General features: G+C 45.2%; 2 protein-coding genes across 2 annotated transcripts; one reads left to right on the plus strand and one right to left on the minus strand.

Moving 5' to 3' along the window:
• The first annotated feature begins 177 nt into the window (after positions 1 to 177).
• On the plus strand, positions 178 to 19,088 carry GCC88 (GRIP and coiled-coil domain containing 88 kDa). The gene is made up of 15 exons (XM_084582546.1): positions 178 to 417; positions 714 to 813; positions 1,005 to 1,171; positions 2,243 to 2,488; positions 6,055 to 6,213; positions 6,848 to 6,997; positions 7,596 to 7,715; positions 8,735 to 8,893; positions 10,354 to 10,456; positions 11,301 to 11,455; positions 12,305 to 12,436; positions 14,525 to 14,770; positions 15,745 to 15,861; positions 17,612 to 17,775; positions 18,439 to 19,088. Exons 2-15 carry the CDS (start codon positions 717 to 719, stop codon positions 18,644 to 18,646), a joined length of 2,223 nt encoding a protein of 740 aa, XP_084438672.1. The 5' UTR covers positions 178 to 417; positions 714 to 716; the 3' UTR covers positions 18,647 to 19,088.
• Positions 18,929 to 26,736, minus strand: LOC146176235 (protein arginine methyltransferase NDUFAF7, mitochondrial). The gene is made up of 10 exons (XM_084582550.1): positions 26,479 to 26,736; positions 26,115 to 26,272; positions 25,929 to 26,009; positions 25,750 to 25,860; positions 25,028 to 25,204; positions 24,415 to 24,663; positions 22,487 to 22,633; positions 21,331 to 21,436; positions 21,187 to 21,254; positions 18,929 to 19,997 (listed from the first exon to the last, which is right to left on the minus strand). The coding sequence occupies exons 1-10, from the start codon at positions 26,573 to 26,575 to the stop codon at positions 19,824 to 19,826; spliced, it is 1,368 nt and encodes a 455-aa protein (XP_084438676.1). The 5' UTR covers positions 26,576 to 26,736; the 3' UTR covers positions 18,929 to 19,823.
• Between the last annotated feature and the right edge of the window lie 60 nt (positions 26,737 to 26,796).

A 26,796-nucleotide genomic window follows, 5' to 3' on the forward strand; every position in this document is an offset into this window, starting at 1 on the left:
GGAGGTTTTTGACGTGCACTGACCATGCACTGACATCGCACCACACAGTAATAAAACTTCGCTTTTCGGTTGTCGCAGTTGTAGCAGTTGTAGCAGTTGTAGTTTCGATTGCCCTCGGATTCGCGTTAAATAACGCAAGCCTAAAGTAGCCGATCCAATCCTTTGCACATTTTTTTTTTTTGTTGTGCTTTTCTGTTCAATTCGCTTCTTTCGCTTCGCGTTTAGTAGTGCTTACATGTAACGTTAGTGTTTGTTCGAATCTGCCTGCTGGCTTGTTGCCTGTCAAATAGCAGCGATACTTCAACATGCAGAACTCGGTAGCTGTCAAAATGCCTTGCGGTTGAATCGACGTCGAATGCGAGGGTAGCCCACTCCACAATCGTTCCGAACAGCTGTCAGCTCGAAGAGCGAGGCCAGGTACGCCAACAAACCATCCTGACATCATTGTGTTTTCGCCTTCGCGAGCATGTCACCACGTCACAGGTCTTCTAATTGTCAAAATGCTTTTAACTCTGATTCAGTTTTCAGAAATTATGGCCACGCAAGACAGTTTACTCGTAAGACACCCGTCTAGTACTGCGTCCTGACGGCACCTGCTCGGCTTGATTATTATTCGTTTACTGTAACTCTGATCGTTGGTTTATTATGTTATGCATTTTGCTGGAAAAAAGAAGGCCAAGCTTGTGGGTGACCTCAGCTTTGATGCATTTCAGGGGATGGCTACCATACCGGACAAGGCAAACCGCAGGGAGCTTTGCGAAATCATCTGTGCGCAAAAAGAAAAACTCCACCGATATGAGACGAAACTCGGAGGTAATGAGACATTTATTTTCTTTCCGTAATGTAGTAACGCGCCTACTAACCTTTAATCTACCTCTCTACAGTGACACAGTTTGCGATTTGACGTGAAGTTTAAGTGCATCGGGGAGACAGAAACTGAATGGAGCACGGGTATCCAGGTGTATGCTACCACAAATAAACAGTTACACTTTGTATCCTTGCAGACCTTGTTCGTGCCTACAAAAGCCTGCAGAAAGAGAAGGATGCCCTGGAATTGAGCTTGAAGGCACTGACATCTTCGAAAGCCAACGAAAAAGCCCGTTCAAGTGCGTCGAATGAGTCAGTGACTAGAAAGGAAGGTGAAGAAGGCAGAGCAGCATCTAAACAGTCAGTAAGTTTTTCTTAACATTGGACAAAGAATGTGTCGTGTATTCCTACTGATGTTCATCACATTCCAAACGATGGGAAGGATAATCACCGTATCTCAAGAGTTGCTATACTTGTTCATCCTAGCACAGAAGAAAATGCGTTTGTGTACTGCTTACATCATAAGCCACAAACACACAATGAAATCACTTAACTAAACTAGATAACTACAGTGAGATTGTCCTAAATTTCAGTTAGGTTTGTCCAGATTGTGAAAGGCTGACTCTGATTGCGGACTACAAGCAGTACTCACCAAATTTTAGACCAATAATAATCTCTTATGTGACTTCAGACTTAACATCCTGCTTATGGTAGACAGTGGTGTAGCTGAAAATCTTTTTCTGTGCGGGCTCATACGTTCGTCTCACAGGGAGGAAGGGAATGAGTGCAGAACAGTACTAAAAGATAAGCTGGCCATATATGTCAAGAAATGCTAATCTGCACTTAAATTTATGATGTGGAAGAGTTTTTGCTGGGTAAATGTTTTTTTTTCGCATTTTTAGGGAAATGTATCAACGAGGATTTGCTCTATTCATGTCGCGAAATATCAATCAATTTTACACTCCCAAATGAGGTGAAGTGAGGTGTGGATTATTGCATTTTTGTTATTGTTCTAATAGCTGCTTCGGTGAAAAGCAAGGCACCTGTTTACTGTGCGATGTCAGTGCACATTAAAGAACTCCAGGCGGTCAAAATATCCTGAGGCCTCCACTAAGGCATCCCTCATAGCCTGAGTTACTTTGGGATGTTACCCTAAAACCCAAACCAAACCTGTACCGCAGTGGTAGCATATTTGTGACGCGTAGAGTGGTCAAGTGCTCTAGCTACCTCTTGAGAGGGTAAAGGGGAGCGTATGCTTTCACTGCTTCTATTGATTGAATTGATGGCAGAACAGCACTGTTTGCTACAAACCCTCTCAAAGTGCTGGGCTTCTTTTTCTCATGAACGTTTCCTGCCTGTTTTGGATTGCTTGATGCTGTCGAAGAGGCAGAAGAGGCAGACATCAGTGTAGCTCTGCCGATCCTATTCCTTGCAGACTGAGGGTAAGGAGGATGAAAGTTCTGCCAGTGATTCCGTACAAGATGAGTCCCCGGAGGACCACGTCGCCGCTCTCTCCCAAGCCCTGTCCACCCTCTCTGAAGAGAAGGCACGCATGGAGGCTGCCTTCCAGGCAGACCGCAAGCGACTCATCCAGGAAAAGGAGGCTGCGCTTCGTCAGGCTGACGAAGTGCAGAAGAATGCAGCTGAGCTTTCCGCTGCACTGGACGCCAAGATGGCAGAGGTAAAAAATAGAATGCCGATTCATGTCAGTGAGTGGATCGCATGTCCCGTTTTCTTTGGCCACATGACCCACTCAAGTGGCTCTGAAAGCAGATTCTTCAAATTTCAGGGTGTCGGGGGCACAGCTGCTGATGGTTATTTTAAGCTACTTGAGAACATGCTATATTTCGCGGTTGCTGTTCCTGGCAATGGAAGCAGGAGCTTTGGAGCCGAAGCATGCCTTTCAGCTTTCTGCAGCAGAATAGTCACTGTTAATGGACTGCTGTTAATGGACTCCTCTTAAAAATGGATTCTTGGTAACACCTGTTAAATGGGGCACGTTTCTAGTATGACTGTGTACTTTCAACATTAAAGAGATTCGGGACAAAAAACGCTATTTTATTTCAGCAATCGTTAGGGCACATGCGGTTACACCAAGATTCCATAAATCGCACCAGCTATGCCACTGACAAAGCGATGCAGCTGTAAACTGTCCACCATTGGCTTCGCTTCAACCTTCCGAATGGGGCAGGTGGTGTTTGGGGGAGGTTCCTCTATGGCAGGTTGAGAGAAGGAAATGCTCCACTCCATGTGCAGGGACTACGCGCTAGCATGCATAGTCAAATCTCATTGCCTTAACTGGGTAAATTGAGGTGCATCTCATACAGGGTTATGTCTTAGTATAATAAATTTTTCGTTGAAAGCAGCTAAATTTGAAAGCCCTAAATGGGTAAATTGAGGTGCGTCTCGTATAGAGTTGCGTCTTAATATACTAAATTTTTGTTGAAAGCTTCTAAATTTGAAAGGGGCGTCTTATACGCCGGAAAGTATGGTACATGCAGAAATGAGGTAAGAATGGAACCGTAATTGGAATAGAATTGTAATTGAAATAGAATCAGAATCCTAGTGGATCAGAATGGTGAGTGAAAGAAAAAAAGTCAGAATTGGGATAGATTGGTGAGTGAAAGAAAAAGCTGTTGCTTGCCTTTCATGGCATCAGTTCAATTTATCGCCCCTTACTTTTTTTTTTTTAGTGTTTGTCTCAGAGCCTGGTCACAAGTCTGTCAACTTTTAGTGCCTTGCATGGATTATGTTGTGCTGGGTCAGGAAAGTTATCAGGGCATAAAGTGGAGGCTCTCATGTCTGTCTGGCTTGGTTTCATTGTTTCCTTCTCGTTTTGTGAGAATTTGAGCGTTTGTTAAGCATCTGTATGTAGGAGCTTTAGCCAAGACAACAAGCATGCAAAAACAAAGGCACGCAAGGCATTTTTGTGGGAATTTCATGTCATCCACTTTTCTTTCACTGTGGCGCCATTTTGTTAGCCAGGTCTCTTGATGGCTGCTTTGGATATACTTAGTTTTGTCCCAATGTGGAGATGGAGGAGTGAAATGGAGTAGAATAAACAAGACTGTCATATTTACTGTTGGCTCACAGCCATGTATGATGTTATGAAGGAACACTCTTGGTTGCCATTATTGCTTAGGCAGGTTTTGTGGATGACAATTAGAGGTGTATGAATATCAAATTTTGGAGCGCAAAGTCAATACAAGTGATTTGGGTGCAAACTGAATAGAGCATCTTCGAGTGATTTCGAATATCAGTAGAGGTGTGGTAATTTTAAAGTTTTTGAATACAAATCGAATACAAATATGAGAAAATAAATACCTTCAAATATCGAATCCAATATCATATATCTCATCAGTGAAAAAGAATGTAATATTAAAAAGTAGTACACATCGTTTGTCTTGTTTATTGCAGAATTCACATGATATTTGCAAATAAAATTAAACTAGAGTTGCGCAGAGGTGTATACCGCACTATAAAAAATCTAGCATAAATTTTATAGAGGATTCCATATACCAGTTTTTTGTACATCGAAGGACCTGCATCAACCCGAGTGCAGCTGTGATATCGCGGCCGAATACAGTAAACTCGTTAATTCGGCCATCGAGAGACCGGAAAAAATGTCCGAATTAATCAACACCTCGAATTATCGAATGGGCCTGTAGAAACTGCTGAAAACCATTTGCATCGCAGTAATTTTATCTGAAGAACACCTGCACAATAGTTGTCAGAATTGGAGATGAAAGTGTCGACGCTACGTTTTGTGCGCACTGTTGGGAAGGGCTTCTGAATGTTAGAAAAATTCAGAATTTCAGTTTCTTTTAATGCGAATATGAGTCGAATAACAAATATATTGCATTCAAATGGAAAATTTCCAATATTTGCGCACTCTTAGATATGAGTAAATGTGGTTCAGGCTAACCTCAAACATTTTTTCACATAATGCAGCTATAGACAGAAACAAAGATATAGCAAACAGATTTTGTTTTTGCTATCAACGAAACAATTTAGTATATCTGTAGTGTCAACTAGGAAGGTAGTCTCCACCCTGCTGAGGTTTTGAATAAGATCGCAGTACCGATAAATAAAATAAAATGAAGGTAGAGGAATCGTTTGGTAAGTCAGATGCAAATTGCCTGCAGTGACCGCCACACAGGATTCCTCCTAACAAAACCAAGCCTGTTGTTAAAGCTCTTTTGTTGAGAAAACAAGAACCTGACCACCTTATTGCGATGTGTCTTGCTTGTTTAATATAGTGAAAGATCAAAAAAGTTTGTTTGCTGTTGTGATGGGGCAAGAGAATAATATGTGCACAGCTAATTGTTACTATCTTCTGTTTTCTTTTAAAGTGGTATCCTACTGTAGTAATCGTAGCAAACTTTATTTTATTTTTAGGAATAATAATACTTTCCTTACATTTTTTAAGTTGCATCCAGTGAATAAAGTCTGCTATCACACTCAGATAATGTTTGATGTAATGCTCACATGACTATGGAAAAAGAGCTTACTAAATGCTGTCATAAAGTACTGTAAGGTGACCATTAGATACCTCGTCACTTAAAGAGTGTCACCATCGGCCGAACTGGTCGGCTTCCAACCCAGGTACTCCGGTTGAGTAGCCGAGCGTCAGCCATTGAGCCACTGTGGCAGTTGCTTCCGCTTGTTATAACCAGGCTTAAGTGCGGTTAAACCTCCACAATTTTCTTCTTGCTTACTGTGGTCCAAGATATGCAGTTTCTAGGTTCTAACTAGTAAATTGAGAGTGTTCACCGCAAAGCAACCACGGCAACGCACGTATGCCACGTCCTCGCTGCTTCCTACATGAGCTGAGCTGCTTTCACACATGCCATTTTTCCTATCATGGTGACATAGAGGGATAAGATCTTTGCCGGTCGATTCGTAGCCAGCTGTCGGCTACATAGTGGCATGGTGCAGTGACGAGCCACGTGGTGTTACACTGCGTTTTCCGACCCACAAGCACACTGCGGCCGCGCCAGGTTGTCGATTTTGTGGAGGAAGAGCTCGTTGATTCACGTGACAAGTGCAAGGTACTGCCAGTTTGAAATGTTGCTGCAATTTGCCATCAGCTTAGGTCAACGAGAAATTCACGATTTCTGAATGTGCCCGGAAGTGCAGTGTGAATTGGTTCGAATAGCTAACAAGAATGTGAGGTAGTTTGGGGGCTTTGCAGTTAAGCAGTCATTGTCTTATTGCCATGACTTATTTGCTATTTTGTGAGCACAGCTTCGATCAAAGCTGCGCGAGGAACAGATGGCTCGTCAACAAGAACAGAGCGACCACGCAGCCATGCTGAGGGAGCTTCAGCGCTTGCTTTCCGAGGAACGGACTTTGCGTGACAACTTGGAGGACAAGCTTGAGGAGGCCACACGAAAAGCCGCACAGGTGAGGGACAAAGCTTGCTCGATCAATGGTTCGTTGATTTATTTATTGATCCTTTTAAAAGCTACTAATCATTCAAACGGACTGCTGTTCCCAAGGTCGCGGATTGAATGCCGGCTACAGTAACCATATTTTTCGGGACAGGCGAAATACAAAAAGGCCTGTCCTTCTAGAAGGATCCTTCAGTATAATCCCCTCTCTGTTTTTGAGAGGTGGGCGCCATATTATGCACAGCCTTACGAAACCGACATGGATGGGAAGGGCCAATTAGTGATGTTATGCATTGACGAGGAACCGCTCTGTGCTCTTGTTCATGGTCAGTTGTGGATTGCTTGTTGCCAGCAAAGAATGCTAACAGAGTGAGCTTGGGTAACTGCCCTACTTGAGCTTAGAGGTGTGTAACATTCTAGCAAAAAGAAGGAAACAATAATGTAGCTTGTATATTTAGATACAGACAGATTTGCCTTTCGAGGGTGTGCGAGTGATCAGCTGATCAGTTGGAAGTGCTGACCTCGCCTTGCTGATGGAAAACAACCTGAATATTTGTTGATGAAACAACCTGAATAATGATGGACAACAGAGACTAAGTGACTGGGCCAGGCATATTGACTGGCGATCGGTGTGCACCATGCTGCAGGCAGACCTGGCCAAAGAGTACGAGGCCAAGGTGGAGAAGCTGACCCAGGAGCTGGACGAAGTGCGCAAACGGTTGCTTGCCTCGGAGGAGAAGCTGCGGCAGCCTTCGCCCCTGCTCCTGAAGTTGCAGCAGGAGCTGGTAGAGGTCAAGGTGAGACACAGGGGCTGGCCTTGAACAACCCTGCCTGAAGCAGTCGTGTTGTGAATTGTTGAAGGTGAAAGGACCTTGCAGTGTCTGAATTTTGCCTTAAATGTATTTCAGTTCATTTTGAAATGGCATTACTTTGGCCAAGATTAAGAATGTACTTTATTGACAAGACAGTAGCCAGGAAATGCAGTGATACTAAGGACTAACCCATAACCCCATACTATGGGCTGGAGACTCCGAGGCAATGCCATCATCTGCATTGGAATTCCCACATAGTGGGCTGTACTGTCATTCTCCTCACAGTGGAAATAAAAACTGATCAGCAGACAGGTTCTGGCGCTTGTTTTTTTTTTACCCTAGGTTTTTGGTGGATGTGGCTTACCTGCATAATATAGTAAAGTAAAACGAATATAGGGGTAGTGGTGCATTCGCAAATTTTATGAGTTTCAGACTCTGCCGATTCCTGTGTAAGAAGAATTCATGGATGTGGTTCATGTACAAATGGCTCATTTATTTATTGATTGATTTTTTGAAAAGCCACTAATCATGGTCGGTTCATTGAAGGCTGATGGTTGGTCCCCCCCACCCCCCTTTTATTCAGGCTCAACACCAGGCTGCCCTGGAACAAGAAAAGAAGCGGGCGGGTAACGTTCAGGCACGTTTGCACCAGCAGACAACAGGGAGTGAGGCAAGGGTGGCCAGCCTGGAGAGTCGCTTGCAGGTGCGTCGGTCATTTGTTTATCTGTCTGCACTTAAAGGTGTGCTTAGTCAGAGCAATATGCGCTTACTCGACTGCATGCTCGTCTCTCCACTCATTCAGCCTACCTGCTTAGCCAACCTCACTTCTCTGCTCTCTTGCCCTTCACTGCAGCCACCGGTGTTATTACTCGTCCCGATTTTTCGAAATTCATCAGTTTGCCTGTGCATGCACCAGTCATCAGTTCGCTCAGTTCTCTCTCTCTTGCTCAGTTTCTCGCTCAGCCAGTCCCATTCTCTGCACGAATTGCCCACCTAATAAAAATATTCTGCAGCTTCGGATCTAAAAAAGAAAGAAGCAGGAAACATCTTCGCATTACTTTGCAGGTGAAAAATATGGAATAGCCAAGGAAAGAAGTAGACATTAATGGTTACACAGTGGGATAGTAGAACAGCAGGAACAAACATAACGTCACTATACAGTGCAAAAGAAAAAGAATTTCAGACATGTAATGCAGCTGAGCCTAGAGTATAATGTGCAAAAGCTTGGTAGTTGGTAGATGTAGTTGACGTTACTGCCTTCTCGCCAGCACCTGCCAGAGACATGCTCAGGAGGAGGAGGGTTCTGATGTGTGTAGATAGTTTAACCATGTGCACAAATGTGCTGGAATTGCCTAGGGGACAGTGTACTGTCTTAACTCCACAAAATACAAGGATTCATAATAATAAATAATAAAGATACAATAGTAATAATGATTCAGTAATAAAGATACAAGGGTCCTGAAAGCAGAGCTGGCAACTCCTGTCAGTACGGTGATACAGGGAAAGGTGCGCCGGTTAGACTTCATCCATTGACGCTTTCACACTAGAACAATGTTGTGTAGTGTCAGACGCGACAGGCGCACTTCCTTCCACAGGGTGTCTGGCAGTCTGAGGCACTGTGACGCTTGGCATGCCACAGCTACATGATGTGGCGTCGGGTATTGTAAACGATCTAGGCAAGTGCCTTGAATGCTTCCAATTGTCCCAACTCTCCCGAAACAGGAGTTATCCCAGGCAGTGGGCACGTACGACCGGCTACGCATGCAAGACCGTGCAGCCATCCAGCGCCTGCGTGAGCGTCTCTCCCAGCTCGCCCAGGAGAATGCAGCTCTGGCAAGCGCAGCGGGCATCGGTGCCAGGGCCTCTGAACTGCCGTCCCAGGTGTGCCCCGCTATGTGCCAGCATTGCAGTTTGCCTCTTGCGCCAATGTTGCCATATTTACTCGCATAGTGGGTGCCACTCACATAATAAATGCTCCCCAAGATTAGCCTAGAATATTTTAGAAAAACTGAGTGACTACTGCTTGAAAGGAGGATGAGAACAAATTGAGGTTGACCCGTATTGATGTATTACTGTATTCAAACAAATATGACATTACTTTCACCGAAGCTTTCTGTGAGCTGGAAAATCTGGGCCGGAAAATGAAATACAAGGGTCTCCATCACTGGTCGATTTCACAAGTAAATGCAGTGTCGGTACCATCGTTTACTTGAAAATGCTCATTGCAGTTTTACGCGATAGTGTACTGGGCTTATTGTGCCTCGAAAATACAAGTTTGAAAAAAAATGTGCACATGATTTTGTATCTAAATCGTGATGCAGCCGCTTTTTAGTGCAGCACTCGGAGTGGTGTCACTCCGTATTGCTTCCCGTTTAGCATCCGCAGCTAGTCAAATTGGACGCTAGTTTGCGAAAGGCATTCATACCGACGACATGTGTAGCTCAAATTGTACGCCGTTGATTGTAAGTGTAGGCGTCCATCGAGAAGTGAGAGAGGTATTGCATATTTCTTTTCTCAAAAGACCGAACCGACTGAATATGATTAACACTTTGCCAAACTCTGTGCCAGCTTCTCAGTGCTGAGAATTCGCGAAATGAAAAGGCGGTGTTAAAGGTGCTATCACGTCTACTCTTAAGTGTCCTCATAACCTCTTTCCAGAGCACAGCTCCGAAGATAACTCTGTTGCCAACCCACTCCTAGGTTGACATCGGCGTAAACAGCAGAGGATGAAAGTGTGACAATAGCAAAGAGGGCATGATAAGGAAAGCGGAGGAGGAGGGTATGGTGGGAGTGTGAAAAGAAATGGGGAAGGAGGGTAAGGCGACAGTAGATGAGAGCTGTGTAGCAGAGGAGGAGGGTACTGTAAGGGCAGTTCTTATTCAGCAGTGGCAACTGTTGCCCGTGAGTGCACCACCCGGGGTGGTGCGCAATGGTGAAAGATCGCTGCGCATTGATCCAAAGCCAAAACCAAGAGCTGCCTCCATTCATCAGCCGTGCATGCTTTGTCTGCGGCCATTGATAGTTTAAAAACCGAAGCAGCTGTGCTCAAAAATCGCATTACCTAAAAATGTAATCGTTGGCCAATTTTTGCCAATGCAGATGTCACAAGTTTGGATAGTGTAGCGGAAAAAATTTAATTCTCTGAACAATAAATCTGTCTTTCGCTACCAGACAAATATTGACGTACCCAGAAAGAACCAGAGAAGTGAGTTTTACTAGGTACATAAATTGGCTAGTGCTGTCTTTGGTGTCTTTCTAAATTTCAACTTTTGCAAGTGCATCTGTCCGCCGTGACACATGTGCAATGTCTTAACACTGGTTCAACTCTACCCACATCCCAGGACAGTAACCTGGACGTGAAAACCCTACTCGATCGTTTTGGCAAGATGCGTCTGCTGCTCAAGGAGTCTAACCAGCGTGCCGAGAAACCTGTCGACCTGATCGGTGAGCCTGCTCACTATGGGCCTGCATTACAGTGCATGCACCGGCCGTAAAGCTTTGGAAGTAAAAACAGTTTGGTAAAACTTCAAGGTGATGCACAGCTCCGCTCTATTCAGCTGCTTTACATACACGGAAAACAATGCAAAAGCCACACAGAGGACAAAAAAAGGAAAGAGGAGACACAGGTGCTGACTGTAGACTCTATAGTCAGAGTCTATGTCTCGTATTCCCTCTCTTGATCTCTATGTGAGAAGCATATGAAGCATAAAATAGCGATACACTGCTTACATGCTGCATTTTGACAATGCCCAGCTCTGCAGTGATGGTGGTCAACAGTGAACCTTTAAAATCATTCAAGAACCACGCGCCAGTCTGCGAAGTGCTGGTGCACAGCGCTGAAGGCTCAGATGTAGCATTTCGCACGCTCATAAAATCAAGCCCAGTAAAGTTCTTGGCAAAACATGGAATGCATCGTCTGTCCGCATGACCTCTAAAGTCGCACTACAAAAGGTTCCAAGGGGTTACTGCAGGTACCATGAACTCCAACAAAGGTCTCACGATGATGTCAGGTTCATGTTGACTATGTATCCTCATGTGAGCAACTTCAGGCTGTGCTGCACACTGCATGTCATAACTACACCTTCAGTCGACAGTTACAAAGACGAACACTTCATTGTTTTTCTTCCTGTTGAAAAGCTGGGAGCAGGGTTCCTCTTAATGCAAAGCCAACATGAATTTACAAAGTTGTCATGTTTGCCTGGTATAGTTTAGGCTGTTTAATACAAAACCAACACAAATCCCTGGGTGTTGTTGTGTTGAGCCTGATGTGTCGTTGCATCGCGGACAGCCTACTTCCGTGAGCTGGCCGAGGAGGAAGTGCTAGGCCTGCACGCCAAGTGCCGAGAAGAGCTGCGTCAGCTCAAGGACGAGTTCGAACAGTACAAGGTTCACGCCCAGTCTGTGCTTCAGGGGACAGGAGGCAGCCAGGCAGGCTTCTCGCAGGTTGGTTACACCCCTCACGAATACTAACAGTGCAAGCTTATGTTGTTGGTGAAAGTAGGCATGTGTGAACCAAAACTCTATGAATAGTTAAAGCTAGACCATCTCTGGACGTGCGTTGCATTTGTATCTTCTATCAGTGTTATTGCTGTCTCTTCCTGGATCCTTGGGCTGCGCTTTGTTTTCAGTGCATTGCCATTGTGTTTTGATTTAAATCAAGTGTTTTAATGATGCAGGCTGTGCAGGAGAGAGGAGTGCAGTCACCAAGTTCTGTAACTGGTGTGGTTCTTTTTCTATTCTTGCATTTCCTCGCCTCTTCATTCCCTTGGCAGACTTATCAGCTATCTAGCCAGCCCCAGCTTGTTGTAGATAGAGCAGGTTCCGACGCTGCATTCAGGAGGTCTCGCAATTAAATAAACTTGCCTGAAAAGCGGATGTAATTTTGCAGTTTCTCGAATTACGTTAACATACGCAACTTTCCAGGTTGCACTTGAAGAGGTCCTGAGCAGTGAGGTCAACCAAAATGGGCAGCCTTGTAGTGCAGTCCATGTTTACTTCTACACTCGGTGACGAGAGAGAATGGCATATTACACAAGGTGGCCAATAATTACATGCAGTAGGAAAGAGCAGAGACGAGATGGTGAGAAGTGGCGGAGCCTAAATTGAGCTTTGTGCCTGTGAGGCATTAAGCATACATGACTAGCTTGTTTTGCCAATCAATAAGAGTTATGAGCAAAATTTTCAGCGAAACTGAAGCACATTGCATTTTCATCCCGGCATGTTACGCCTTGTCGGTTTTCTCAGTGTTCCTCAGTCCTAGCTTTGCAATTTCTTCTTAACCATCACTTCCAGGGTCAAGAGGTCGTGGCAGAGTTGGAACGGCTGAGGCAGCAGGTCAAGGACCTCCAGGGGCAGCTGAGGACGCAGCGCGCACGCTTTGAGGCTCAGGAGGAGAACAGCAGAGAAGCGGCATCCAAGCTACAGGTGCTCTGTCACTTTGAACGATACCTTGGCAACGCATGGAAGGGCCTTTTGATTCGGCTCTAGTGCATGTTACTAGACTGTGTCGAAGCACATTGTTCATTGCCTTCTCCACATCAGGATGAACCATCTTAAGACAGTGACCTTAGAGGCTGGAGTGCTCTGCAAGCGCCAAAATCATAGTGACTGGAATTTTTAGGGCTGACTTTTTCCAAAACACAATCTGAGCATCACTTATCAGGTACTCCACCAAGCCTTCTTTAATATAGCGAAATTGATCCCTTTTTACCAGTGGAGTGGGCTCTCCTGACTGTCATAAAGACTGTCCTCTGCCCACTGCGGCTGCCTTATCCGCACAACCTTCTCCATACAAAGTCTCTAACTGCCCTAGCATTTGGAGCCAGCAAAAAGTAACCCCACTTTTGCAGTTGGCACAAGCAAATTTATGCAGCTATTTTTACAGAGAGAGAGAGAGAGAGAGAGGGGGGGGGGGGGGGGGTCTGTAGTACCCCGTTCTGGTTACTGGTACGTTGGCCCAAGAGCCTTTGCAGGAAATGATGTATCCACCGCCTCTATGAAATATTTACAATGCTGACATTTGACAATCTGCTTGGAAGCCACCCTTGTGACAGCCAAATGGTTTTGCAAGGAGCTTTAACGCAGCATTTCTCTTATTGGGCAGTTTTAATTTCTTTTTCTGATGTCATTAAGTGCCGTTACATGTGACCATACAGAGCTTTGAGCATGCTTGAAATTGACCATATTTTTTGGTGTCCTTGGAGCTTGATACGCAACCTTAACCATTTTGGTAATGATATTAATGATATTAATCGTCAGTTAGATGAAGGCATCAGCACGAGGTTATGCCTTTGTCTGTCAAGCCTGGCATGATCTTGTCACTGGAATATGGAATGTGTCGCACCTGAGGTATCAGTGACATTCCCTTTACCTCTACGCATATTGAAAAAACTTTTTCGGGACATTCCGAACACATGGTACACTGGTTTTTGCTCCCTTGAATGAAAACTAAGTGCGGGTTTTAAGTGCCACCAGTTTCACAGTCTCTTCGGCCACGGAGCATAATATGTGTTACCAGCAGTGTCTTGCTGAACAGAGTAGTCTGACTAGGATTAATGAACACTCAATTTTTGTGTACCAAAGCAGTTTTATTGAGGCTTGCAGTGTTGCAGAGTTCTGGGCCATTCTCTATGGTTTGTTGACATTCATTTCAGTCTCAGTACATGAAAGAAAGCAGCCTCTGGTTTAGGCTGTGTACTGCATATCTGATTCCTTTGTGTGAGAGGTGAGTTAAAATTACTTTTCAGATTGTTCCAACAGGATTATAACGAGCTTAAAGGAAAAGAGTTGTGGGAGCTGGCAGCAGTGAAATTTGCCGGTCAAGCTACGGTGTCCCTTGTAGCCTGAGTTGCTTTGGGGCATTAAATCTTGTGAACCAAACCAAACCTAAATATTTTGAGCTTCACAGCGCAAAGCTGAAAAAAAATAATAAAATAAATAAACCTTCAAGGTTCTGCAAATATCTCACAAAAACCGCTAGCTCGGAGCACTTAGTATATTTGCTTTTTGATTACTACCCAGTCAACGATTAGGCACCTGTGTTTCTGTTCATGTGGTCAGTGTTCCTTTTCTTTTCTTCTTTTTTTGTTCAAAAAAGGGAGCTCTGCTGCCTTGATCCACGCTGCATACCTTATTACAAACCTGAAGTGTTTTGGCTGTATTGAAGTTTTGCTGGCATGGTATTTGATAGCAGATTGCCTTAAAGGCGACACTCTTTTGTATATCGCATTTAATCCAGTATGAAAGAGCACTGAACAAGGGTTGGAAGGAGAGTCTCAGTTCACAAGCCGAGCCAATATTCCGACTAGGGGACTTGTCTTTGTACTTGTCTTCGTTGAAGACAATTCGCCTTGTCGAAACATTGGCTCAGCTTGTGAACTCATACTGTGTATCCATCTTCTTTCTCTCGTTCAACCCTGGAAATTTAATCCAGGTGATTTGCAAAGAAAGAGCACCTGATGTTATAATGATAGGATGATGGTATGTTGACGATCTCCACCCATATGCTTGAAGCATGCCCTGTCGGAGACAGAGACGCGACACCGGCAGGAGTGCCAGCGGCTGGAGCAACGTTGGAGCAGCAAGCTGTCGGAGCTGGAGTCCTTGATGCAGGCACAGCGTGACCGCTCCCTTGCTCTGGTGGAGGAGAAAGACCGCGAACTGCAGGCGCTTCGTGCCACGCTCGCCAGCCTCGAGTCCGAGAACCAGCGCTACGACTGGCAGGCGCAGTGTGAGGCTGCCGGCAGCCCCCTCACCATGGTGAGCATGGTTGGGAAGGATGCCACCCAACCCTTTTCCGCTGTCGTGCAAGTGGGGAAAATAGGACAGTGCGTTCTTTTCACTTGCTTCAGGCTTGTACGGTAGCAAGATAACACACCCGAATAGCGTTCTCCTATTTTCACACTTCAGCATTCTAAATTGTGGCAGCTAAATATTCATGTTCGTGTGTTTTCAAAACTTAAGTAACACTTGTACGAATTTCAGTTTGCTGCCATGAACCCCATAGCTGAAATTTCATTCAGCTATGGGGTTTTTTGCAGTTAGTTCACAAAGATAGCAGTTCAGAAAAGTGGCACGTGCATGGTAAAACTACATATACTTCTAAACATCTACGGATGAGCCTCACCGTGGTGGTGCAATGGTTAGGGCACTCGACTGCTGTACCCAAGGATGCGAAATAAGTTCCCGGCCGTGGCGGCCACTCTTTGGTAGAGGCGAAAAGCTAGGCGTCTGTGTGCTGTGCAGTGTACGTTAAACCCAGGGGGTCAAAATGTCTGGAGTCCTCCACTATGGCGTCTCTCATAGCCTGAGGCACTTTGGGACGTTAAGCCGCATAAACCAAACCATCTCTGGATGAATAACAAGTTTGCAATATACGGGGTGTACCGACATTCGAAAGTGGAAACAGTCAACTTCGTGCTTCGTTGCAGCTTGTAACTTGTACCAGAATTAAACATCATGAATTAGAAAAACCGACCGCATCAAGCTTTTATATTAACAGTCAAATGGCATGTCTGCAGTTAAGGAGCATGCAACAGGTATTCTGATGGAAACAGTGCGACAAATGAACCCAATGCTGCTACCGTTTTGACAGCACTGCGTGGTGTTGGCAGTCGGGGACAGCATACTCGCTGAAGAGCAAATCAACATTATGTGGTTAGAGTTGCCATTTCACTAACAAAGAGCACCAGTTCTAGAGCTTCAGAGCCACAAACAAAAGTGTGACATTTCAGGAGACTTCTCGGGAACGTGATGCAAGCTCCGATGGTGAAGGTGACCGGCTGGACCCTCTATTGTCCGAGCTGCTATCAAAGAACCTGGGCTACACATCCAAGGATGGTAACAGCAAGGTATGCCTGGACGGACGTCGCCTCACTCTTTTCCTTGTTCTTGCACTTCACACGTGGGCAGCAGAGCACACTACACGTCCTTTTGCATGCTTGTGGCCGTCTGTGGAAATTGAGCACGTGCTCGTTGTTACACGTTCAACAATGTGAGGTACCATCATGGAAACAAATGGTGTTTACTGTAAAGCACTCCAAGGCATCATTTATGCAGGCGAACCAGCTACTTCACTTTGATGGTTCACCAATTAGCACCACTAATCATTACTTGGAGAATCGCTAAGATAGCCTGCGCATTGGCATGCCTGGCTGTTTTTTGGGTGCCCAAGTTGAGTAAAAGGCAAAAATTGCAAAAAGCAATATTGCAAAATTATTTAGAACTGAACACCGTATTCGCTTGTGTATATATCGTAACCTTATATATGTATATATACAAGGCTGCGGACTCGTCAAGCTGCCTACCGGCAGCTTTTTTTCCATAGTCTTTCATCCGTTGAGAACATGGTGGGAATAAGATTTGATTTGATATGACTTGCTCTTAAATGGCGTACAATTCTATAGACAGCTCATGCTGTTCAGTAAGGGCCCCTTTTTTCAAGCGGGCATCGTGTTGTGACCACTGTGCTCGTTTGCTGGAGCATCGGAGTATGAACTGCTCTAAGGCAACCGCGAGCGCTAGCCTTCCAAATAGAAGTTTTCTGCCTATTTTTAGTCCAAGTGCCTGCTTTTCTTGTTATGATGATTGATGGCCACTCTTTATTGACCACACTTTCTCCATACAGCTATGTTGTGTTGCTTGGTCCACCATGGCAGATGAGATGCTGCAAAGTTGCTTGTTTCTATAGGCCAGCGCATTGGGCGAGGGAGTTTTCGAAGTTCCTCCACTCTGGACTGCTGGAAACCAGTTTGACTGCAGCTTCCACCAAGCTAGTAAGAGAAGCACATGACAGTCTTGTGAACAATGTGGCAGCGTCCAGGAGCACTCATTGCAAAGGCCTATATGGGGACATAAGAATTTCCAGTGCTAACATTTGTAGTACTTATAGTACTTCCATTTGATATGCAGAAGAAAAACATTTTATTCGAAGCGTACACAGCTCGTTCGATCGAAAAGCCATTGTCATATCCCAATTTCGGCGTGGGTGTATTGTCAGGAATTGTAGAAAGTGCTCGGAAAGCGGTAGGAAAAATGGAGGCCTGCAGTTTATCGATCTGGCTGAAAATTTGGGATCCATGGCTAAGGGATCCATGGCTAATTAATTATGGTTAATTAAAATAATTGTATATATAAAGCATAAAAAAAAACAACTAAACTGCCGAGTCATTGCATCATAGTTTATCGTAGCTAAAGAAATTGAAAGTGGTGAGTTGTCGTGCCCTAGTCCGTCATTACTATAAAAGTAAAAACTTAAGTGTGATTATCATTGCAGTGTAATCTGTCATAGGTAAAAAAGTAAATGAATGCCCGCTATTACATCTACTTCTACACAACAAAGCTTAAGCGTCCTCCTAATTTTTAAAAATCTTGTTGACCTGGCACCTGAGGGGGGGAAAACATTTACTTATGTGTACTTAAAGGATCCTGAAGCGGGATATTACATGAGGCAACCTTCACCAGCCGGCAGGTGTGAAAAGCTTCAAAGTGGCTTGATATCTGCAAACGTACGGAAGTCTGAATATGCGTCGCTCTACTTCAGTAAGAGGGGCACCTAGGAAACGCAGTGTGCCCGACAAGTTTTTTCTTGTCGCGCCGCAGACTGAGTGCCAGCTGCTACACTACGCGCAAGAGCTAGCCCGCAAGGATGCCGAGCTCTTGCGGACCCTGAGGGAGAAACGGGACGTGGAGTCGGCCCTCAGAGACCTCCAGCGGTCAGTGTTACTCAAGGAACAGAAGGACGCCCAGGAAAGGGAGGCGCTGAGGTGAGTCCCCACATTCCCATAGGAAGGAACGTCACTTTTACTCAGACGTACACTAGGGAGCCCCTTTCGCTCCCTGAGAGACTCGCAATAGCTTTTTTTTTTTTAAGAATGGTCATGCCTGAGGCTATGTGGGCAAGAAAACATGACCTCAGAAGAGTAAAAAATAGATATGTCACTGTTGCTGACGGTTCCCTCGTGCCAGAAGGCCATGACTGTTGTGGCAAGAGCTTGCTGCTAGGAAAAAAAAAATTGCCCGAATAAAGGGAGTCTCCAGTTATCCTGACTGGAGACCAAGAACAGTGCAGTTTCCACTTTGTGCCGAGATTGTGGTTACTTCACAGTTACTGCTGTGTCATAAATGTAATGACTTCTGCGCTCCAACTGGTATACTTCATGCATGCTACGATGACATAGGGGCAACCAGCAGTGTTTGCATTGCCGTTAGCGCACGGCACACTTATGAAGTTGTAACCGTTCAAGCGACAGTACAGCAGAACGCAAGCTATCAGACTTTTTCCTCTCCAACTACGTTTTTTTTTTGCAGTCACTAGTTCGGACACAGAGCAAAGCTTAGAAAGATGACCACAGATCGGTTGACGTTATGTTGGTACGATAAAAGCAAAAAAATGCACCCAGTAAGTGTCGACTAAAACTCCTGCACAGGTTACGCTTGTCCCAGCTAGAGCACATGCCAGGCCCCGATGACAGCGGCAAGGTGAACCTGCAGTACCTGAAGAATGTGGTGCTGCAGTACCTTCTGTGCAACGAGGCCCCCGCACGCAAGCACATGCTCAACGCCATCGCTGTCGGCCTGCGCTTCACTCCGCGGGAGGCCCAACTGGCGAGGCAGGCTGTGCAAGCCTGGTGGTGACTTCACCAACCTTCCTTCACTGGACCACGTCGCGACGAAGACTGACCTTAACTATTTGGGCTGCATTGTTTTGCATGGTCAAGGGAACAACTTCACACTGCTGCATTGTTAACTACCAAAGGAAGAAGAAAAGAAACTTGTTGACTAGGATTTATGCGAGAAGTTGCTCCTTTTGCACAATCCCCTGTGACCAGCAAAAGGGACATAAGTAACTCTTTAAAAAGTTCCATTGCTTTTCATTGCTAGCACTGGCAGCAGTGATCAGCAATAAATGCACAGGGATCAGCAAGGCGTAAGGCATTTTTTTTTATTTTTCACAATCGTATCAAAACGTACAGCTAATGCTTTTTGTTGGCTCAGTGGAAAGAGTATACACTTTGCACAGAGATTGTTCTACGTGTGTAAACGTCATGGGACATTAAAGTATATATTTTGCCTATTTTTCACCGGTCTCTTCAATGGTTTGGCGGAAATAGTGTCCGGTCCTAGCTGCTCATATTTTTTCAACAAGGCACGAAATCGATAATAGAACTGTTTTTCACTGATGCACCTTGAAGACAAGCAAAAGTATAAATGCCCACATCTGGTTAAAAATTGGTGTACTGTGTTGCCCGACCCTTTTCCACTCGTCACGCTAGCTGCTAGGAGAAATGAACACTGCTTTGGCTTGCCACTAGATAAAATGACTAAGACCATGCTTGGATTGGCCGCTTAAGTTTCTCCAGAAAAGCTCCCAGTGAGCTAGAAAAAGTGTAAAAAAGTAAAAAAAAAAAAATCCCTTAAGCTAAGCCTTTAAGAGTCTCCCCTCTTGCAGTGTCTCCGAAGCATCAAGTTTGAAACACTGCAGCAATGTGATTCTGCTGACTAAACAAAGCAGTTTCACTAATTAAGCTGCTGAACTCGTTACATCGTCTTTCACCTGGTCCGTTTTGTTCAAGAGCGGAATGATGACAGTGGCTTGGTTCATCGGGAAAGAAAACTCCAGCAACTGCGTAATGTAGCGAGACATCGTGGTTGCTCGTAGTGAAGGCGCCTCATAGCACGTTCTAGTTGGCATAGTCAGAGACAATTATTGATTAAATGTTATGCGAGGGAAAGCCATGTTTCTCGAGGAAGCCAGCAGGAATGAAACTGCCAGTTTTCCTTCTCTACGAGTGCCTGCATGGGAGCAGCTGCTTTAGGAAGGCGCAAAGAACCCTGCGGGAGGATTGGCGTTGAGTGTCTCCTGCATGTCCTTCGGAAAGATGCCGAAGAACTTGAACCGCTCCCCCATCTTTTCCGGATTGGTCAGCATATCGTAACCTGTCAGCAAGTCCTGGCGAGCCTCAGGTGGACAGTTGGCCAGGAGTTTCTGGAACAGCAAAATTTATGGTCGGCCTTTACAAAGAATTTACTCGTTTTGCAACAAAAATGATTAGGGGGGCCTCTAATTCACAATGAAATGCAGATATCTTCTTGGCCTGTTACCCAATGCCAGTCCTTCAGAAGGGAAAATGTTTGGGCGTGTTGGTTCATCGTCAACACAGCGAAGCGCTCAAAATCACAAAGGACGAGGAGGGGACAGGACAATAGCGGACAATCATCTCTTGATGATTTAGCACACGGCCAGTCCTTACTGGGTGGTCTATGTCCAAATAAAATTTCCTAATTAAAGTCTTCAGCCAGTGCTTAAAGAAGGTTAACTAATGAATCACATCTTGTCCACTACATTGGAAAAGCGGGAAGTACTAGCTTGATCTGATGTGCTCTTGATGATTTAGCACACGTCCAGTCTATATTACAAAACTTGAAGCAGGCATATGGCTGCAAGCCTCGCACTGGAAGCGAAAGTTGATAGAAATTGGTTCTTGTTCTTTAGGACTAAGTGTTGAATCTTTTACTTCACTGCTCCTGTTGTACGTTCAGGAAAATATCTTTTCAGACACTGAATTAAGTGTAGTTGAGCATGTATCTTGAAGTGGTATTAACACCAGGGAGCCCGGCATGTACAGGGGTGTGTGCACTGCATTGCCTGCCCAGATCCTCCACCCTTCAGCTCGGCATGCACATGGGCAGTCAGGAGGTGAAGGTGATATCACTGGTACCATACGGACTCTAGACATGACAAAATGCCTCGCTGTGTGAATTCGTTAGATATGTGAAGAAAATGGTCATTCCCGCCTAGGGTGAAAGGCAGAGGAGATATTCGTGCTGGCCATGCAATCTCTTCCCTATCGCCAAAGCATGACCAGTAGTATGTACCAGCACTGCCACTTAAAGGTGTGAGATTTCACTTACATAATATGATCACTACTGCTTAGGCAGAGATTCACCACCCACAAGAATATGTACGGCTTAAAGAAACCCTGCACCTCTTAAGAGCAATAATAATGCGGTGAGTGCAGTGGTAACTGCACTATTACAGTGTGACGCAGCTTTATAATTTAGGTAAGCTGCAAAAAAGGTATTCAGAGCCTGCGCTCTCTTTTAGTCATGTGCAGCTGACTTTTGGAAGCACGGACGTTTCAAGCAATGAGAGAAAAAAGTTTGTTCCAGCCTACCTCCAGACGTATGTGGATGCCCATGTTTCTAAGGAACTCTCCCTGGGCAATAGGGCCAAAGGTCAGTGCTGAAAAGAAATGCACAGCTTTCATTAGTAGGTAGGCCATTTGCCGGCAACAAGGGCGCAAAAACAAACTCTGCACCTCTGTCCTTCAGAATCCGTCTCAGGTAGGAAAAGTCCACATCGGCGGTCAAGTCTGCTGTGCCCGGTTCGGACAGCGCAGGGTGGAGGGCATGGTTCTTGAATGCCTGAAAGGTGAACCATGCATAGAAGGGTTAGGGACTTCCATGATCGGAGGCCAGTAGCTTGGCTGCTATTTCAAGCATAGGTCGACGGAATGGCGATGCTGGACGCACTGCCTAAACGAAGGCAGCCAAGCAACCTACTGTTTGGTTTGGCTTATAAGGTTTAACGTCCTAAAGCGACTTAAGGCGATGAGACACTCCGTAGTGGAGGGCTCCGGAAATTTCAATCACCTGGGGTTTAACGTGCAATCTGCGGTGTTCTAAGAACGGCTTTGGTCCTGAAATCCCAGAGACTAAGCTGCAGTGCCGTTAACTGCACACATCATCACCAGATGTTTTGTCCCTTGCGCTTAGTTTCGGTTTTATATGGAATAATGTGCTGGCTTTCCTTGCGCTGCAGGGCTCTAGAAGACGAGTTTTCCTTCGCCTCATGAACTGATATGTGATCATCTTGTTTACAGCTCAACTCCCCATTGGGACAGAGCACCAAACTGCAATATATTGAACATTTAATTTAACGGATTTAGTTAATTCGCTGTGTAATTAGAGGCTTTGCAGTAAACTGTGTCCACCACAACTGCAAGTTTGTTCAAAAAAGATTTTTTTTTTTCTATTTTTCGAACCCATTATTTTCAGGAATTTTCGAAAGTTCGCTAAAACACACTATATAAATAGTTTGAAACAGTGGTTCACAGGTGGGAAACTACATCTTTCTTAAACAGAGGAATATTTTTATTTCTATAAGTGCTAACATCCTGCCATCAACATAATGGCAGCCCATCAGCTAAAAGAAAAGAAAATTGTCAAGAACTGTTTCCATATTCTTCTTCAAAAGCATTAACTGCTTTGCCTCAAAATTTTGGCACTGATAAATATGCAGCAAGTATATTTCTTTGCTGTCTAGCTAAGCAATTTTTTTAAGTTGCTCTCATCGTCACACGTTGTAACTGCTGCAGTAAGTAAAAAACGCCAGAGCCAGTAATGCATAAACCTTGGCCGCAGCTCTATGTTGCTTAGGTTAGGTTGGGCTAAGCGTGAAAATTAAGCGCTCACACGGAACGTGTCCGTCTTGTCACCATCGTGCCCGTAGTCGACGACGAGTCCGCAGCCTCCATGCTCGTCCATGCGACTCGCTAGCTCCTGAACAATGACACCTGCCTCGGGGCAGACTTCAACGTGGTCTCGCTCCTCACCAGTCACCTGCAACACGAGAACAGGGAAAAATGCGATGCATGCACATGAATGACAATGTAACATTTTTGACGAGATTTCTCCATGTCAGGCATTGATGCAATGGACATAAATTTAGAGAAATCTGAGATATAGGCATCCTTTCCCCCACCTCATACTTGACTCCACTGAAAATCGTGTGTTGTAGCAATTCTGGGAAGTTAGTTTTCCCTCGCTCTCTACTCAACGCTCCCGCATACCACATACGTTTGGATGCCTTCGCTGCAAGCAGAAAAAAATAACTGGTCTTGACAGAACTTTCATCAGTGCAAACCGCCATCTGACAACAGTTTAGTTTAGTTTATATGGCGTAACACCCATAGATGACTCGGGCTGCGAGGGATGCCGCAGTGAAGGGCTCCAAAAATTTCAACCACCTGCTGTTAAGTGAAAACAAAGCACATGGCAAGTGGAATGTAATATGTTCTTTGCCAAAAATAACCGAGCAGCTCCGCCATCAGGTGAAGTAGGCGCAGGGCCAAGCGACGACACTACGACTGCAGTCGCTGGCTGCTGCTCCCTGGCCGCGAGTGTAATTTGGCTGATATAAGCGTGCTCCCTCTATGTTTTCTGTGCGATGATAAAAAGTAAGCAAGTATCATGTGCAGCTTCTGATTTGATGCTGTCAGTGCACTGTGCTGCATAGAAAGCGTGCTCCACTTAACACAACTCGCTCAACGCTACTTTTTGGCTGGTGCTGTGAAGTTGTACCATTTGCAAGAATACCTTGTGCATTTACTATCAAGACAAAGCTCCTGTAATTACAGCGATTGGGCAAGCACTTGCTTTCCTGCTCATTTGGAACGTCGGGAAAGTAAGGCGGGGAACGGATCTGCAAAATTCAATACACTTTTTCTTGTGGTTCCTAGTCTCCTGCTGGGACCACGACCGGGTTTGTTGTGAAGCTGCATTGGGCTGGAGGAGAAGAAAAATAAGAAGGTATGAATTCAAGCTCTTTCAAGTTTGTTGTTACTACATACTGCCTTTAGTGCCATGTGGTAAAGTATAAAAGCACGTAATGTTTTTCACATTTGTAATTATCTGCTTGCATTGTCTTGCAGGCATCCTTTTCATTTTATGACCAAATTGCATCACTCTCACAACTCGAACATATGTCACTCACTGCACAATACGTGCGGCTGTTTCTTTTCTTTACAGGAACACCACGTCTGAGCCTAATAAACAGTACGCCTGGAAATCAATAGAACATCGGAAACGCGGCTTTAGAACTGCTAACTATTTTTCTTCTACTCGCTATTACCTAGCCACTTGATTAGTAGTTTAGCACCCACTGTCAGAATGGTGCCATCAATAACTCATTAAACAAAATTCCAGATGTGACCTTCAAGTGCCAGACAAGTTCACATTCGGATCCCAAGACTTAATACCATGCCTGCGGAAGTCCCTGGTCACAACCACAACATGGTGAGAGAGTTCAGCCGGAGATTCAATGCAATTTCCTTTTAGGCACCTTTCATTATAGGAAGGATTTCTTGGGGGATCATGCATTAGGGAGCATTTACATCAGACATTCGTTGTTGTCAAATATTTTAGAGTCGGTTGCATCCCTACTCAAATTTTCCGCATTCACTTTGGCATTACAATCGCGAAAAACCATTATGCACTTCTGCTCGGTTACTTCTGACAAAGGTGGTATCGGTGCTGTACCATTCAGCTGCTAAAACCAGATCAAGGACGCATTTTTCCACCCGTGCAAAGCAAGCACCCAATAAGAGCTGCATGCCACTCACATTGGCAAAGAAACTCGCCGGTGTAGGTCCTCGAGACAGCACATATCTTAAGTGGTGTGGACCCGGCCCGTCGTCAAGGTCAATGAAGACCTCTCGCCACCCTTCTGAGGTGCGCTGGAACTTGTGTACGGGCAGGGCGTCGAGGAATTCATGGGCAATAAAGCACGAGAACCCGCGGGGCACGTCGTGAAGGTGTCGGTACCAGCCGACAGGAACACCATGCTTCGTGATGCTGTGCTTGTAAGTGGCCTGCACATGAGGAGCAGCATTGGTGATCGAAGCACTTTTTCTTTTCGCAGACTTGCTCATGTATGGTAAGAGCATAATGAGCCAACTTTGCTAAAAGAGGCCTATGTGAAAAGCAGTACAGGGTCATGTCGCTTACTCAGATCAGGACCAACATCATATCTTACGTAACAATGGCCACTGGTTAGTGGAGCGCATCTGAAATGAAATCACCTCAACAAAACAACAACACTCAGAATTTATGCGAGTGCAAAGTTTATTCTAAAGCAGGAGCTGTCGCACCATGCCTTCAGGAGCCTGGTGTGCCAAATAAACATCATACTTGGCATATTTTTGTCATAACGCTTATCTCAAATTTATGACTTGCCTCTTCACTGTCCTTCTTCACTGGGAGGCGTAGAGTCACCGGGTTGTGTTCGAGCACGTCCTTCACAACGCTGACAGTTCCGCACAACTTGAGCTCCTGCACTTGGCTCAGGTGCGGGCTGATTTCGACTAAGTGCAGAGACACCACTTCCATGGCGTCACTGTACTTCGAGAACACCTGCGCCATACCATGAACCATACACTGCAACCCTGGTTTCTGGACTGGACAGTGACAAAAAACTGATCCATGAGTTGCGAGGGATATAGTTTGTACAACATGCGCCTGTGGAAAGCAAATGCCTCAACAAACATATTCTATGTTGGCACAATGTGGGGTAACTGAACATTGTGTAAACGAGTTAGTCAAACAATATCAGGTATTGCGCTGCAACTGAACTACACAGAGTAAAGCTCGTTGTTTTACGGTTGAGCGAATACATAGCTATTATAGAGACCACAACGTGCAGAAAAGAATACAAGGTCATGATTACGTGGCTGCGACGAGGGAGGTTCTTCAACAAGAAAGACAAGCTTGTTGCGTGGCTACATGTGAAAGTAAGTATGTCTTAATTAAGCTGCAAATCGTCCCAAAACTTACCTTAATTGAATGTGACCTCATTCTGTTCGATATCATACCGTGCGCAGCCGACGCGGGGGATACACAAACCACAGACACTCCACTAAACGACTTGGTGCTTACGCTACAAGGGTAATAATGCTCACCCGCAGCATGTCGTCCGAAAGAGTACCGCGTCCCGGTCCAAGCTCTACGATGTAAAGCGGCTTCGGCTTTCCAGCCTTGACCCATTCGTTCAGGAACCACACGGCAATCAGCTGGAATAGAGCCACGAGACAAGGTTTTCACAACCTTCAAAACATCGTCGCAGGTGAACATTACGCACCTCTCCGAACATTTGAGATATTTCAGGCGACGTCGTGAAATCTCCCGAACTGCCGAACACATCTCTGTGCATGTAGTAGCCCTGAAATTGAAAAAAGGAAACGACGACGTTGATACATTTGTGCGTAGAAACGTTTATTTTTGCTTCTTTTCATTGCAGTAGACACGATGGGAACAGAATACGTACGGACATAGGATTTGTCAAGACTTCCTTCATGTACTCGGCCACAGTAATCGGGCCCGTCGCAAGTATTCGTGATCTCAGCTGTTGCAGAAGCTTTGTCTCCGCAGATTTTGCCTGCGCTTCGATCACCATGGAACGTTTGCTCAACTGCTTGGCGATACCTACGAAAACAAGAAAACATGCTTCGCTCCGGGCTTCGCCATAATTTCCCGATATACTTCTAGAAAACAAAACAAAACAAAAATGAACGTTGTACACAGTTCTGACGCACGTAGCGCGAGTATTTTCCAGGCTGCTTAAACGCTGCCAATTGCACAGCAAAGAAAGTCGTTGCTCGTGTTCTTTCCCACGATAAAAGGTGTCATACCCGGATCGACTGTCGGCGTTTTGCCGTGAAGTTTTCTGAGACCGCTGCCCGGTGCTCGGAGGAGCTTGCAGACTGCACGCGTCACTGCCGAATTCATTTTCTTGTGTTCGGGCGCGTTACCGAACAATCTGATAGCTTCAGGTCATTAACAGCTATAGCAGAAGTAATTACGAGTTTTTATCAGTGTCCTCGTTAGATGTCTTCAAAGTACCCTCATCAGCTGTTGCAGGCGCTGCGCCCTTTCTCAAAGTTGAATCGGCCGCGATCCGGCCTTTAAACACTTTAAAGATATCTTCCTAAAATAGTATAACTAATTAT

Source organism: Amblyomma maculatum, chromosome 10 (assembly GCF_055883805.1).
Source record: "Amblyomma maculatum isolate TAMU_Amacu chromosome 10, ASM5588380v1, whole genome shotgun sequence".
Taxonomy (NCBI): domain Eukaryota; kingdom Metazoa; phylum Arthropoda; class Arachnida; order Ixodida; family Ixodidae; genus Amblyomma; species Amblyomma maculatum.

Coding starts and splice junctions, on each gene's coding strand:
- GCC88 (XM_084582546.1), top strand. CDS start 717: ATGGCTACCATACCGGACAAGGCAAACCGCAGGGAGCTTTGCGAAATC. Junction 10,457..11,300: donor GAAACCTGTCGACCTGATCG/GTGAGCCTGCTC, acceptor CATCGCGGACAG/CCTACTTCCGTGAGCTGGCC. Junction 14,771..15,744: donor CCGGCAGCCCCCTCACCATG/GTGAGCATGGTT, acceptor GTGACATTTCAG/GAGACTTCTCGGGAACGTGA.
- LOC146176235 (XM_084582550.1), bottom strand. CDS start 26,575: ATGAATTCGGCAGTGACGCGTGCAGTCTGCAAGCTCCTCCGAGCACCG. Junction 25,205..25,749: donor TTTCGGACGACATGCTGCGG/GTGAGCATTATT, acceptor GGTATGGCGCAG/GTGTTCTCGAAGTACAGTGA. Junction 19,998..21,186: donor GCATCCACATACGTCTGGAG/GTAGGCTGGAAC, acceptor TTGCTGTTCCAG/AAACTCCTGGCCAACTGTCC.